At 31.6% G+C, this 16706-nt stretch overlaps 1 protein-coding gene across 1 annotated transcript in view; it reads right to left on the bottom strand.

Annotated features, from left to right (window-relative positions):
* LOC122270604 (degenerin del-1-like) overlaps positions 1–16706 on the bottom strand; it is a gene marked incomplete in the record, with an annotated part of 44913 nt that overhangs the window by 10309 nt on the left and 17898 nt on the right. Inside the window, 5 exon segments of the mRNA XM_071178109.1 lie at positions 2127–2226; positions 3806–3895; positions 5360–5523; positions 6408–6577; positions 14313–14437. Of these exon segments, the coding sequence (XP_071034210.1) occupies positions 2127–2226; positions 3806–3895; positions 5360–5523; positions 6408–6577; positions 14313–14437 (649 nt within the window).

Here is a 16706-nt window from a genome sequence, read left to right as displayed (position 1 = left end):
TTTTATATATATATATATATATATATATATATATATATATATGTTTCTGTGTAGTAACACCTCTGCGTTTGACGTGAAATTTGTATAAGCTTAGATAAGAGGATAAGTCACTGTTCTATGGATCAAAACTCAATTTTTGATCGTCGCTGATCCTAACAGGTGGGACTCAACCGTCAAGACAATACACTTCCACGCAAATCAGTTGACATCTTGGGAATGCTTACCAAGCAGAAACGCCATGATATTAAAGTCATTTTAGGTTCATTAGATCTATTCTTTGGTGAAAAATTGTCTAAAGAATGCAGCTGCCTGCAGCTGAAATCTCGCTATCAGCAAGTGGATGAAAGCGTCAGAGAACTGACTGACAACATTCAACGATTCTCAAATTTTGTTTTCCGGATCCCCTTCCTGAGTTTCACAGATCTTGGCCTTTACTCATTTAGACAAGCAGTTTGTCCAGGGACACAAACGGCTCTAAAAAACGTCTATGAGTGGGATCCATTCATATATGCGCACTAGATTGAGGCGGTTCAGGAAGTCTCATTGAATGAATCTAACTGAATCAGTATCATTCACTGATTCAATCTCTAACCTGGAGAAAATGATAGAAGGTACTCTGTGAGATGTATGCAATTCCAGAGAAGGCAGAGCTAACGGAAATCGGAAATAAGAAAATGCAATGTTTGACCTACTCCATCTTTGAGCATGTGCCTAAAAACTGTCCACAACTGAAGGATGAAGGAATTAACTAGCTCCAAGTCAAAGTGTTGAAGATTTCTTCATTGAGTAGCGATGACAGGGAACTCTTCATTATGGGGAATGTCGATGGAGTTGCCGTATTATGATGAATATTGGAGCCAACGTCACCATCATTAGAACATGATGATGATGAAGCTGATGATAATGGTTACATAATTCTAGATTTGACTCAGAAACTAATAAAAAATAATATGAACTCCACTCCAAATTGTACTGCAGAATGTGACTGGAGATAAAATCAGCATTTGTAGAGAATTCCACCCTAAGACTACATTTGGAGATGACAATTACCATCATGCAGAATGCTTGGTTGATATCAGCAACTAATTCGAGAGAGGTCAAAACGTCTTTGAAGAAAATCAGTTTAAACTGGACTTCAAGAACAACGAACAGCATTCAAGCAGAGTTGGCATCGCCTCATTTAAGATGAGAAATGCGAATATTACATAAGCATGTGAAGTAAAAATTGGGAACGAAACTACAATTTCACCAAGAACTGAGATTGTTTATTTGTATCTCGACCCGCCCTAATTAAGGGCATACGAGAGTAGATACATGAAACATACGTAAAACATCAGAAATTATATCAACAACAGCATAAAAAGAATAAAACACAAGCGACCAACAGTTAAAAACATGACTCTAAGTTCAGCCAACACAAGAACTGAGATAATAATTTCTGGAATCCTTAGAGGACGTAACGATTTCCGATATGCCCTGATACGATATATAGCTGTGGTCAACAGCTTTAAAGAAGTACTGGAAATATAATATCTGTCAGAATCGTTAATGTGAGTGATAAATGAAAAATTCTGCTGGAATATGAAATGTTTGCGGCTAGTGATTCAGTGACCCACCTTATAACGGAAACTATTAAACAACTTTAAATGAGTCTTCTTGCACCTTCATGAGTGTGAACTTCGTCAGGGAGCTGAGTTAAATGGTGGACAAAAGAAAGCTGTAGATTATTAACCAAATTTAAGCAATTATTTTGCAGAATACGGGAAACTTGTGTTTTTCTGCATTACACTGCTATTTAAGCTTTAATTCAACGCTATAAATTGCTATATTTTCAGGAGGCTTTCGCTAATAGTACTTTGAAGGTCTGTTTTATTTGTTTTCAATCCAATTAAACTCCCGTGTTTAGTATATTATGCCTCCTTAGTGTATATTATTAAGTTTCTAATTGATATTGATTGACACTTATTATGTATTACAAAAGATAAATTGAAATATAGTTATAATAATTATAATTAATTGTAACAATCAGAATTAATTATATTACATTTCATAATAATCAGAACACCACACATGATTTGAACACATGAGAGAGAGAGATTGGTCTGTGTGTCAGTAATGATTCCTACCTTTTTTACAAAGTTTCACCATGTGACTAATACTTATTGAACGAGCTGCGCATCCATACTGCTTCATGTGAAGATTAAACTTACAACTTTCTATGCATTCCTAAAAATATCATGAACATATTATATATTGAGATTATATTATGTACAGTTTATCATATTTTTACGCATAATTTCTGAAAGATTAATGTAGTCAAAAATGACTAAGAGAAAAAAATGAATAGTAGATGGATGAGTGGGCAAAAAATTCAAATAAAATAGAGAAAAAGAAAGGGCGAAAAGTAAGTCAAAAATTAAAGAACTAAAGTGTAGAGTTGATTGATTTTAGGAGTAGAAAACTTTATCATATGATACTTTTAGCTACCTAAGATGGTACAGAGCACCGTTTATATTTTTTGATCTTGATAAAAACCTTTCACGTTCTTTAAGATTAAATTTAAAAATACATTCATTTTGTCCAAGACACGTTATAACACTCTGACAAAAAGAATTGATAAATACTCCTGCGATTTACGTTAGTAATAGTGTTCGCTTTCAAGTTTTTTTGGTATTTAGTTTGACTATAATACAATACACATGCCGGGATAGCCTGGTCGGTAGGGCGCTGCGCCCATGTCTAACAGTACGTGGGCTCGATCCCCGCCAGCCGAAGATTTCCCGTGTAGTTAATGGTGACTGCTTCACGTTAAATCTGACAAGTCGCAAAGACTTACATGTTCCCATAACAAATCAATACCTCTGGGGGTACTGATCTAGGAGTTTCTTTGTCTTCTGGATTAGTTCAAAATTGCAAAGCTACGGAGTTGAACAATAGTAGTCGTAAACCCAAAAATTGGGTCAGCTGTTCAATAACGGATATACAGTACAATACAATAATTAATTTTCTATAGATGAAATAAATAATGCATGAAAGAAATCAACGATCTTCTTCTAGAGTTGTACAGGATGAGTTAAGAGCTCTTCATTGAAGAGTTTATTAAAACACATTTCAGAGGCACAGTAGACAAGCGAAGGAAAGACAGCTAACTTTCATTTCTGATGGAAGGGGGTGAAAAGCAATGAAGACAGAGTCAAACAGGAAATGGTTTTTTATAAAAAGAAGGGAGAATTTCAATTATGCCAGAATCATTGCAATCATTTTCTCAATCAAACGTGAATTGAATGAATAAAAGAAACAAATGAATAAAGATTTCTTGATTAAATAAATACCTAGAGTAAACTTGAAATTATTTTCTGTGGAAACTTAAATGTAATAGATCACAAACATTTTAAAAACAATATATCGCTGAAGAATGATCGGAAACTCAGAATGAAAGAAAAAAAAATCCACATGTGTCTACCCTCCTCTCTAACGATAAAATAGAATATACAACAAAATGATACGATACAGTGAATCATGGAATAGAATAACATAACTACTGTAGTACAAAACAAACATTTTAAAAAAAATATATCGCTGAAGAATGATCGGAAACTCAGAATGAAAGAGAGAAAAATTCACACTTGTCTACGCCCCTCTCTAACGATAAAATAGAATATACAACAAAATGATACGATACAGTGAATCATGGAATAGAATAACATAACTACTGTAGTACAAAACAAAGTATGAAATAAAATACTAATTCTGAATAAAATAAGGTACTAAATTAATCAAGTATGCATTACAAATAGGACCTTACCGTTAAGTCAAAGGTTTCATCGGTATTTCCTTCAGGGTTTAGCAATTGACAATTTGTATCATAAGGGTATGGTAAGAGTTGTTGCTCTATCTATGAAAAAGTAGATTAAAACTGATTACTATTGAATCATGCACTATTCGTAGTGCTTTGAAAACTTTTAACTAAAGGAACACTTGAGTTATTATTTAGAAAAAATTAATTGGGAAATTCTGCATAATAATTATGTACAATAATTCAGAGACAAATCTGGGGATCGAACAGGCCAGGGGAGAGCGACATTCTTATGATATTCCTGCGGTGTGTAAACGAGGGTAAAAATGTTTCTTAGATGTCCTGCCATGAGTGGCAACACATGTTACTAAACGAAGTTACGAATATGCCTGGGGCTGTGATGGCACCATGGATCAATATTAGGAGTAACTGTATGTTATATGCGATGTCACCCCATTCTCTCACACTAGCTACAGGATTGGTGTACTGCTGTACAGCGTAGTTAGGATTGAGGAACTCAACCTGGGACCACCACGCTCGTACACAATGGTCCTCACTGCCCATATTGAATATGAATTCATCCCTGAAGGTGTTCTGGTTTCATTCAGTAGCAGTTCAATATCGTCGAGAGTGACACAAGTTCAAAGGTAGATATCGATGGTGAGTGCCAATCCTGCCAACGCTGCACAGGAGCACAACTCATTTACGGATTGCGTGATGGTGGTGTCGCATACAAAACTTAAATGAATCTTGTTATTTTGCCCAACAGTGGTCAAACGAGTCCTTAGGATGTAAAAAAGAAGGATATTAAAAGAAGGAAAACCTTCCAAAAGAAAAAAAAAACACCGTTAGAAAATTCGTACTAGATACGGAAAGATACTTCACGGAATGTATTTGATATTTCAATTATTTTTTATTTGCTTGTTATTTTTTACAGGAAATATTATAAATAATTGTTTTTCTATACAGATAGAAAACATTATATTTTGCAATCAAATTCAATGTATTTTCTAAATTTAACAATTTAGTTTTTTGGAATGTCTTTAACTGATTAAACGTTTATGCTTTCCATTAAACTAGTTTAATATCGCACCACTATTTGGAAGCATCACAAACAAATGTACAAATTTGTTAATCCAATCAATACGAGAAAACCTAAATTATTTTTTTGTTTATTTACAAATATTCTCAAATTTTTTTTTCTTTCTCTCTATTTCTTTACAAATATTTTTTCAAAAACTCATTTATTCATTTATGAACAATCTCTCTTACGCTGATTACCCGCGGCGCTGACTACCCAGAGGCGCTGATTACCCGTGAAATATTTTATGAAATATCGTAAAATATCGTTGATACGTGATTTACTTACAGTTGTTTCTCATAGACTGATCAAATTAAATGATAATTATATAATTTTATGTGTTCACCACAGAAACTTTATTAGTTACTATATGAACTACTAGAATACATTTTAAATGCACCAATCACTACACTAAGTTTTTTTTTTAAAGTCAATCATTTCAACTAGAATTATTCTATAGATTATTTGTAAACAATACGCACATAATAGTTGACTTGAATAAGGTGAGACCTTGGTACTCCAAGCTTAATACCATACTTAAAAGGATTCACGAGTCTTGTAGAGTCATGTATAGCAAAGTAAACGGATGGAGTTTCAACGGGATCAAGGTAATCATCGATTTCAATTTGAAGAAGGAAAATAATATCTGTAAGGAAACTTTTTTTTCAGTTTGTACTTTGACTGGATTGGGAAGAAAGCAACTAATAAGTTAGATATTAGATATAATTTTTATTCGGTTCTTGAGGATCTGGATTTTACAGATGGAATTGCGTTTTTATCAAAATTAAAGAATTACAAAAAAAAACTAATATTCTAGATAAAATTAATTGGAGTATAAATTAATGGAATCAAAACTAATAAATATTCTGAAAAAGATCAGTTGGCTGGATGCAAGAATGGCTGCGGTTAACAGGGGGGCATGGAGATCTAGTCTGAGAGGTTTATATAGCCCTAAGAACTATAATTTGTTGCCCATATTACTTTCCTAAGGATTAATAGGTAAGAGACAAAGAGTTCTATAGTTGGAAGACAGTTTCAAATGTCTCGTCTTTACTAAACTAATTAATCCTACGTATCATATTTATTAAAATTATATCGTCATACTAAAACGCAATTGTATAAAGGCTTAACCATTCATTGGAAAATTTATAGATTTAACATGAATTTTAAAATGCGAAATTCAGTCATTAGATCAAAAGTTATTAAGGCATTCTATTTTTTTGCGAGCATTTCATCATACTCACAGCCGTTATTGAGGAACTTATTTTCTTCGAAAAAGATGTGCATATTAGGAATAACTTTTATACCATCATTAAGTACTTTCAACTAATCACATGCTTGTGTCTAATAACATTGTTAACGTTACAGCTTTAAGGCTTGAGTTCATTATTACGTTGAATTAAATTTTGGATCAGATTTAATTGGATACTGCAAGTGATGTATTGCGTGTGTGTTGAATTGAACCTGATTGGCTGACCCATGCACGTGACATCGCTAGCAAGCATTCAATTAATCGTAAACATAACTTACCGTTCCACGTTTCAATTTTATTCTCTTTATTCCAAAAAGCACCCTTCTTTAATTTTTTGTTAAAAATTGTTCTATTGACTTTTGAATATTCTATTGGATACTTCAAACCATAAGAGAAACAAATGGAAGCTTCCCCTTCGTTATCGGTGAAAGGAACTTTGGTATAGATCCTTGAATAGTAGAAAAAAATAAATTTAGAAATTTGAGATAGAAAGATACAAGGTGTCGAGCGGAGGTCTGACTGATTTAAAAATTAAGAGTTTCGGAAACAAATTATGATAGCTGGATGAAACAAATGGTTTGTTTATAGTGAAAGCTCTAAGAAATTTGATCATTGAATTTTATTTCGAATTGAATTTAGTGGATTTTAGTTCAGAAACATTGAATCTTAGTTCGAAAAGCTGCCTATAGGTGGGTTGGGTGCTATTAGTTGTTAACCAGCAAGAACTTACATGAGGTGCATTGCTTTCCAGCCTGAAATAACTTGAAACTTTCTAGTTTGTGAAACTCTGGACTTTGGAGTTACAGGGGATAGAGCACTCACCTCCCAATGAGATGATTCAGTTTGCATATTTTGCAGGGGTGATAGAGTCTTTGGTGCAAACGTAGGAAAAATTCGTTCAGGCAAACTTCAAACATCTAAGTTCATGGGTGCAATTTCTTAAACCATGATCATGGCTGTAGCATTTGTAAAACTGGGTTTGAGATTTCCCTTTTCTAAGTTCCTGTATTATTTCAGTATATCAAGAGATGTTTTTAAGTCTATAGATGTATAAATGGTCTTCGTTGGTTTTGAACTAGGACAATAAAAGTTGAGGCCTAGGCGTGCCTACGTTTTATATCATATTTCTAATTTGGATCATTCTGATGGAATGATAATTATCTTAGATAGGAGTTCTTTCCAATTCATCGGTAGAGAGATTTACTAAGAGTAGCTTGCACCCGGCTTGCACGCGCCGACCGCAGTGCTGACAATTGGTCTAACAATGGTTATTGAATAAAATATAAAATTAAATAATTTGTGACACTAAAATAGTAACTGATTTTTCTCCTTCATCTTGACCTTCTGAACAAGTGCTAATTTAAATAGGCGTTTCAGAAAAGGATTTATCTGTATATTTTGCAGACCCTGTGATATGACACACCCCCGGTGCCTGTTCATGTGAGGGTCTCTCTCTGACGGAATATGCTGGGGAATTTGGAGAATATGCCGGGGAAATGAAGAAGCTAATATTCGAAAGTCTGAGGGTGCCAAACTGTACCACTAGAATTTTATACGGATAATAATATTTTTTTTGTAAAATGTAGTTTTCTTAAATAGTCAATTTTACTTTTTTAATAAATGAATATTTTTTCTAGTAAAAGCCAAGTCACCTGATCTTTACCCACTAAAACGGTAAGACCGGGTACATATGTTAACTCTATGGAGAATTTAGATACCTAACTAGAGTGTCACTGATAAAGTAGCAGACATTTCTATTATATATGATAAATAAAAATTTTGCATGCGATTTACATTTGATTATCATTTAGTTATCTTCGTACTGCGCAGCATCGCAAGACGGGATGACCATGGGCCTAACACACGTGGGCTCCTCACATCAAAGGAGTCGTTACAAAACCGGGTAGTAACTTGGTCTTATCCTTATTTTTTGTAACCTAGGTTATAAAAATGTAACAGAACAGTGCTATTTTTGGATTAAATCTTTATTGTTTGTTAATGTATGAATCTTTTAACGTATAAGAGTTATAATGAAAATAACTTTTGTAGCTGTAATGACAGATAAATAAGACAAGTTTAAAAGCAAACAACATTAGCTATTTGACTTAGTTTAACAAACCTATCTTTGCAGACGCGTAGTGTATAAAGTGTAGTTCAAAGTTATTTTGCTAAGAACAGAACAAATTTTGACAGAACCGAGGTGCCCGGTCTTACCCCAATCTCTTCTACACGAGAAATTAGCTACTTATGTGTAGCAGTAACACTCGATGGAAATTTTTTTTCTAAAAAAAGAATAATAAATAAAGGAAATGTATTTTTTTAGAGTTGAAAGTATTATGTACGTTAAGCGTATTGTAAAATAAGCGCTGCATGTAAATAAAATCATCGCTATGAATATTTTATTAGTGTTTTTATATACACGAGTTTTTAATGCTTATAAACTTAGTTTTAAACCATTTCTCCTCCCGGAGTTTACTGATAGAAAGGACACGGTTCCCACTAGAATTGTGAGGTCAAGCATCAATAGCTATGGTCAGTAAGTGGGTGGATGACCACTTTGATCAGTCAGCACACGTACCAAGTTAGTGCGGTATTGGTTCACCTTAAACTGTTCTACCGGAAAGAGATCGAATTCACGCTCAGTTCATCGGACTGCCAATGTGGGGGAGCTATTAGAGAATAAAAACTGTGAGGGAATGTCTTCCATTCATTCTCAGGCACGTTTCTCAAACCACCAGCAGTAGTCCTATGAGCAGCTATAGAGTGCCGTAAATAAATTCTTACCTGTAATATCCCAATAGCAATAAATAAATAAGTAAAACGTAGGTATAAGGTTTAAACCTAATACGATTGGTGCGACTACCTCCTTTCATTTTACAACCCTGGACCTGGAATGCTCAGGTCATCTATAACTTGTAGCTCCATCTATTGACAACTTTTGAAACTAAAATTTTTTGCGTTTAATTTTTAAACATATTGTCAGATTCCTCTTTCTAACGTCTTCTGCTTCCATAAATATCATATTCGAAATAAATCATTCCTCCTTTGGACACCATCAAAGATATTGATGCATTAAAAAAATAAACATTGCAAGACCAATATTAAATGACCAAGAAATAATGAAGTAATGCTAAATTAATTATCCAATGAATCTATAAGAATCCAATTGAATCTATAAGCGTCCGTAAAAGAAATGTTACAAGATTAAAATTCCTTGATTTGTGTTGATTCCATTGAAAATTATCTTATATGCTTTTGCTTTATAAAAGCTTGTTTTACTTAAAATAGTTATTCGTCTGTAGTTGATTTTTGATGATGCTTAGTTACTTTGTTGAAATGTTTCATTTGTTGAAAAAGGACAAACAACTGAATACTCTGTGCCTGATCCTTAAAAATGGCAGCCCATTTTGACATTGTTCACTGTTAGAAATTTCTCTGAAAAAATGGTTAAATAGCAATTTACTTCATTGCTATTTTACCATATTCAAACAAAATAGTCAAATAATCATCAATAAGATGGTAATCAAACAGTCAATTAACTGCAACAGTTAAACAGTTTATTAACTGCTTTCACCACATACGGTTAAACAACCAGAATTTTGTCGTACCAACTAAGCCCACCTAAGGAAGCCACTTAGTTCCTTGCAACTGCGGAATAACCGTGAGCGATAATCGTTTAGTCTCATGACCAACAGAACTGGGGTTTGAGTCCGAGCGTAGACAATACAATATTGCCTCCATTCTCTTCAACGCATGTAGTGTTTTCAGTGTTCTGCACTCCACAATTTGCATCATGCGGTCTCCAGTGCTCATTACCTAATGGAAGGCATAACTCCTATGTCCAGTTAATTTTCTATATTTTGGTTTTGAAACCATGATATTGTAAATGGTTAAGGAACAGTATAGTTTTGTATTCATGGTTTTATAACCGTACTAGTTGTAAACGGAATCAAAACAGCAAAGGTAAAAATTATTCTTTACCGTAAATATTGCGGTTAATCGGGTGGAGAGACTGCTGCCAGTTATTTTACCATAATTTTATAATGAAAACTCTAACAGTGTTCGTTTGAATACATAAAAGAAGAGCACAAATTGTAATTATAGCAACGATGATGGTACCAAAAATTGAATATTTCAAGTAAATGATCACTTTTGTTGAATGTTTTATTTAAACTCTGAGAAATTTTTATGTTTTTATGTTTTGGTTAATAGCCATTGTATTCCTGTGATTTTAAGAAGTTTTGAGCTTTCGTAGTGATAATTTCAAAAACAGAAAGTGATTTCTCAACATCGGTTTTGTTCCATGACGCAAAAATGGAGAAAAAAATCATATGAAAGAGGTAAGTTCTATTTACTTTGTTTTCTTGCATATAAGATCTTATATTTAAGAGTAAATTCAAAATTTGCGATTTAAGGTTAAGTCTAAAAAAATAAGTTTCTTAAGATTGATGATTTCAGAAAATTTATATGTTTTGAGTTCACTTTCCATTTTTTAAGTCTATTTAATTTCTTTGCTTAAAAGTTCTTTCCTTTTCTAATACTTTTTGGGTGTTTGTTTTCGATTGCTATGTTAATGTTATTTCATTTTGATCACAGTTTTTTTTTGTTTATCTTCATTTTATAATACATCCCAATCAACAATATTTTCTAATTTAGAATGATTTATTTTATGAAGTAATAAATTTTCCTGAACATTTTTAAAAAAAATATCTTAGATATTTCTTTTGCACAAATACATAAATTTTTGATCATTTAAGAAGTTAAAATACTTTAATTTTAATTCAAAATCTTGGCAAATACATACTAGGTCCTTCAAAAATTATTTTAATGTTTCAATTTACAATTCTTCCTGTACATTATTCTTTAAACAATATTATTATAAATAAACGAATTTTTAGCCTTATTACTGATTTCTAAAATTGAACTAGGCTCATTAGTTTGAAATTATTGACAACTATACCTTAAAGAGATATTTTTTGAATATTGTAAGACTATCTGTTCCTGTAAAACACAAATACGTGTTTAAAATTTGCAGTTTTTCCAAAGGTGTTTTTAGAAAGTAAAATACGGTAGCGTCTTATAAATACTAATTTCTTGTCAAAATTTATTAGTATTTTGTTCTCATTTCTATTCTGAATCATAATATTTAGTGATGTTTTAGTAGGCTACATAGATGTGTAGCAAAAATTAAAATTATTTTAAATAAAAAACTAAACTCTGGAGTATAAAATCTGTATACTAATTCTCAAAATGCATTTAAGTTGGAATTCTTTAAGGATAAAATAAATGCAAGGAATGCTTTAAAAATAAAATTTAAAAATTAGTTTCGTAAGGAATATTCAACATCCATTTTAAAGCCGTATAGTTGAGCAGAAAATTACTAACATTATTTAAATTTACAATCATTTCAACTGATATATTTTAAAATACAAAACTATTAAATTATATGCGAGAACGCAAATCAAAAAATTTCAATAATTCTTAAATTTATAATAAAATTTTATTTCAGTACCAAATATTACTTTATTTTTGACTTAATAAAATTATATTTATTTTATAGAGAATTATAAATATAATAAGCCTTAGAATTTAATGAAAATTTAGCTGTATAAATAAAAAAACATAAGAATTAGAGCTATTTAAAATTTGAAAAAATGTAAAACAAAACGTGATGTATGGGAAAGAGTGAGCTTTTAAGATGAATATTTGTTCTGAAGAAAGTTAAAGCTTTTGATGTTAGAAGAGATAAGGAATTGCTTATCAAGAAATGTATTTGTTTCCTGATACATTTTGAAAATAGCTAAATAAGCATTAATTGACCAAAGATAACTTAACATATAATATTGTATAGGTACTTTGATTTTGATAATATATTCAAAATAACAATTATACTCTTTAAAAATATTACGCACAGTATGATTTAATTTACGAATAAAATAACAAAGTTGGCTCAAATTATAATTTCCAAAAGTATCTCTAAAAACTAAAGTTTATTCTCACCAGAGATGGCAGGTTTCTTCCTAAGTAGAGAAAACCATGGAAAACTTTCGCCTGGGGATAGCTTCGAGTTATACTTTTCGAGTTTTTTCTCTTTCTGTGATATTTTTAGTTTTTCACCGCCCACTGCACGGATATTGTCAAGATTTACGTCAGATTACAATACGAAAGTTTTCCCCACATCAAAGAATTCATGATTAAGAATAGCATACTAATTATCCAAAGTCAATTGCTGTTAAGAATGATTACTCAAAGCAATTGCTAGATAGGTTCTTCGATTGATATTTATCAATTGATATTTTTAATACAAAATTTCGTTTTTACTTACCTAATCGTAATATTATAAGTTCCTTATAATTTATAAAATAAATATAAGAGTATTTAATTACCAATTAAATTACCATTTAAATTTTTAATTGATGATTAATTATAGATAATTTTAAAAGAATTAAGTGGCAAAAAACTCGATAGTTTTTTTTTTAATATTTGAACTGAAAATAATGAAAATATGCCCAAAAGACTAAGGTGGACAATTTAAAATGCATTTACAATTATAGAATTTTTACTTTAAATAAAGCTTGTAAGTTTTAAATTTAAATGTTTTCACGAAGTTTTTTTTTTGTAACAATGCGGTAGCTTTATTGTTTTCTGCTTAGGATTTATTAATACCATAACTTTATTGTGAAAAATTAGTGCTTCATAATTTCTAATTAAAGTATATCAGTTTGTTTTAATTAGAAAGATGATTAATGAAAACAAAATAACCATTTACCATTTCTAAAAAATGCAATAGCAAAAAAAAAGTTTAGCAATTGAAGAAATTCACTAAATAATAATTTTGAAATTAATATCTTTTTTTACTATACATTAAATATAATTGTAAAACAAATATATTTGTCATGTTTAGTTTCTTCCATTCCGTCCAGTTTCTTTAATTTCTTTCAATTTCGTCTATCTTTTGTCACATTCATTCTGGGAGAAATAAGATTCTTCCGGAAAAAATGCATATTATGCAAACTCAATATATTATAATAACCCAACAACTAAAACTCATAAATTATTGAGAACGAACTCTAGGAAATTATTCAAAGCTTCTTCTAATAAAATATTTAAAATGGATATTTTTGTTAAGTTTAGAAAATTAAAAACTGATACAATTTATTTTCACTGTATATTATTAGCTTATCTCTTTTGTAATTAAGAACAGCTGTAATCAATGGTTAATTTGAATCAATAATTGCTCGTTGAATATTCAGTAATCGACCAAAATACTGTCTTCCAGATAACACCGTTACCAGATTTTGACAAAAACGCGACAGTCACAAAGAATCATTTGAAGTCATACGCTACTACTGAGACACCGAGGCGTGGTCCTAAGGCGTTACTATGTCCACCTTTGGTTACGTCACGTAGACGCCAATATGAGACCAAATTGAGACATTTAGTTGTAACAGTGGCCTCACCATGTGATGGTAATGTGAGCTATTCACATCTCAACATGGTCATGATTCGACGAAACTGTGACATATTTACATCTCAACAGGACCACCGAGGCACAAAAATGTGACATATTCATGTCTAAACAGAGTCACCATGTGAAAAAGATATGACTTATTCATGTCTCAATAGGGTCACCATGTGACTAAGCAGAGATGTGAATATGTCACATTCTTCTCACTCGGGGACGTCACTGGGACAAATATAAGCCTCATTTTGATCGAATGTTGACGACGTATGAATGACGTCAAAACCTGATATTCCCAAAGGCGAACCTTCAAAAACCGTCGCATCGACGTCGCAGAGGTTACATGTGACCTCACAAATGAGTCTCCGTGGGTGTCGCATTTTTGTTGCAATAGGGTAACTTTGTATCTGTGTAGTATTCCACCTCACCTTATTTGTGTGCATGTTTTTTGTAAAATTTCCCAAAAATATACCACCAATTATTCTATATATTACATACCCTACAAATCAATACATACATCCATACAAATATCTACAAATCTGTACATAAAAATATGCTAGTAGCCAATCAGCGAAAAAAGTGACCTCAGATCGTGAACTGGGGAAGCAATTAGTTTCGGATCGATTAGAGTCGTAAAGTTTCTCCGGTTAGAGAGCACAGTTATGAAGGGGTAGAGCACACGAACTGTATGAAATTTGCTACATGTAAATTTTTTTCTTACTTATCTGAAGTAGAATGTTTGTAATTGTTGTCGATTGAATTAATTATGAATTCTTCAAATAGAGATACCGTTTCCCACCAAGTATAGCAATCATCATCTTGGCATACAGGATTGCCAGTATAAACCTGCAAAGAAAAAAAAAGAACAACCATATGAGAGAACAGTTTTTCTTTTGATTGCATGCGATTAACAATTTTACGCAAATACTATAAGGGGTAAAGGAAATACTACATGTTTGGTACAATCTAATTGAAATAATCTAGAACCGCTCGCTACAGACCGAAAAAATATATATAATATATGTATATATACCGTACCACCCTAAATAAATTTTGGTCTAATGATAGAATTTTCACGTTCTGGGACTCAATCTTACTGGCTTAGGAGTGAGATCTCAAATAATTAGAGCAAAGGATATTTTAAATTAGAAATTAAGACTCAACAGTGAACTTTCCTTGATTAAACATGCTATTGTTTTGACGAATTCGAATTTCTGATTCCAAGAATATAGGGGATAGCCGCAATATGGGAAATGTGGTCCCCACAGTTTGTTCAGGAGAGTGATCCAACGTTTGGACCCTTTAATTTTAATTTTTCTTTTTGCGTATTTCGTCATATCTCAAAAACTTCTTAAGAGAATTGAAACATTTTGAAACTCTTGTATCCAAAGATAAAGCTTTGCAAAAAAGAAAATTTTAGTAAATAATTATTATTTTTTTACTATTTTATTAAACACTCCTCTTTCTTTGAGTTATCTGTATATATATATATAGATTTGATATTTTTTAATATTTTATTTAACGATAGTCGAAAAAATTTTCAAATTTTGAGGTATATATTCTTTTCACATAATTTTAAATTATGTAATTTTAAATGGCAAAATACAGAACTTGAGTGAAATTGACTGAATAGTTTCTGAGAAATCGAATATTAACGAAGTCGTATATTTAAAATTCCATTTCTCAGGAACTATTCAACCGATTTCACTCAAAATTTGCATTTTGCCATGTAATATTACCGACTCCAAAATGATGCTAAAACGATATACCATACAACTCAAAATTTCTTTATTATTGTTTAATAAAATAATAAAAAAAAATATTGACTAAAAATTTTTTTATCATGGAATTATTTTTGGATAAATGAGTTTTATTATTGTGGGTAAAATTATTTCAATTTTCTTAAAACGTTCTCGAGATATGGCGGATGGTTGCTGGCGCAAAGCCAAGCACAGATGGCTCTGAGATTCGTACGGGTCACCAAGTTCGAATTTTACGAATAATCTTAAAAAAGCGTACCATCCAATATGCTATGATGCTGTACAAAAAAATAAAAAATTTCAATGTTTTACACTTATATAGCCAATAAAAGATGACGCTCAAAAAATGGCAAAGCTTGCACTTTATATATGTTGTGATATAAATTTTCTTAAATTTGTTATAAGCTCACGACCTGTTAGAAATTAAAAATTGTGGAAAAATCTTATGAACGTTATAAACTCACGGGTAAATTTAAACACAAATCATAATTATAAACTTCCTAGAATATTAAACCTTTTCACACATCGTCTCGTAAGCGTAACATAAGCGAAGGGATACACCGGAAATTTTCTACTCCCAGTTGTAAAAAGTTTATTATTGTTTATATTCAGTGAACTATGTGGCAAAACAGAAAGTAAAATTAATAAAGAGTCTAAACTTTTGATTGCTTTACTTGACCAAATTATACCATAGGTTCAATGGGATCATTTTTCTGTGGTTACCCCTTATATTCAGGGGACCAGAAATCTGAATCCATAGAAAAAAAATATGTTTAATCAAAGAAAGTACGTTTTTGTGTCTGATTTCTTCTGCACTAAAGCTGAGAATATCGTCGGCGCTAATTTATTAGCATACTTGAGTACACTCATTGAACCATAGATTGAGTTCTAAAGCGTGAAGATCTGATCAAAAGTTATTCAGGATGATCCGTTTCTTATGGCGCATTGCAGTTACTCTTTTAAAAAAATTTTAAAGAAGTTTTCTGCTAATGAAGGCAACTATATATGGGGTCTAAAAAAATTAAACATCCTTATAAGATTTGAACTAATAATTGAATTTTTATTCTGTAAAGTGCCAGGACAATATCTCAATGGAATATCTTAAGGAATGTATGACTGTTAAGTGTAATAGTGCTCATTTTGACGCAAATATTCACTTTTTCTGAAGAAACATATCTTACTTTCATCAACCCAACCGTTCATATTTTTACATGGCAGCGATAATTTGATGATTCGGGCAGCAATCATGTTGGCTTACAGCAAAACCCTCCATATCCGTAGAAAGAGTTACTGTAGCGGATAATTTCATGAATCTCTGTGTTTGTCTTTTAAGGGTGCACTTAGCTTTAGCCCTC

The sequence above is a fragment of the Parasteatoda tepidariorum genome, chromosome 2, assembly GCF_043381705.1.
Source record: "Parasteatoda tepidariorum isolate YZ-2023 chromosome 2, CAS_Ptep_4.0, whole genome shotgun sequence".
Classification (NCBI taxonomy): Eukaryota; Metazoa; Arthropoda; class Arachnida; order Araneae; family Theridiidae; genus Parasteatoda; species Parasteatoda tepidariorum.
Note: the sequence above shows the minus strand (reverse complement) of the source record. Positions and strands in the feature narration are given on the sequence as shown.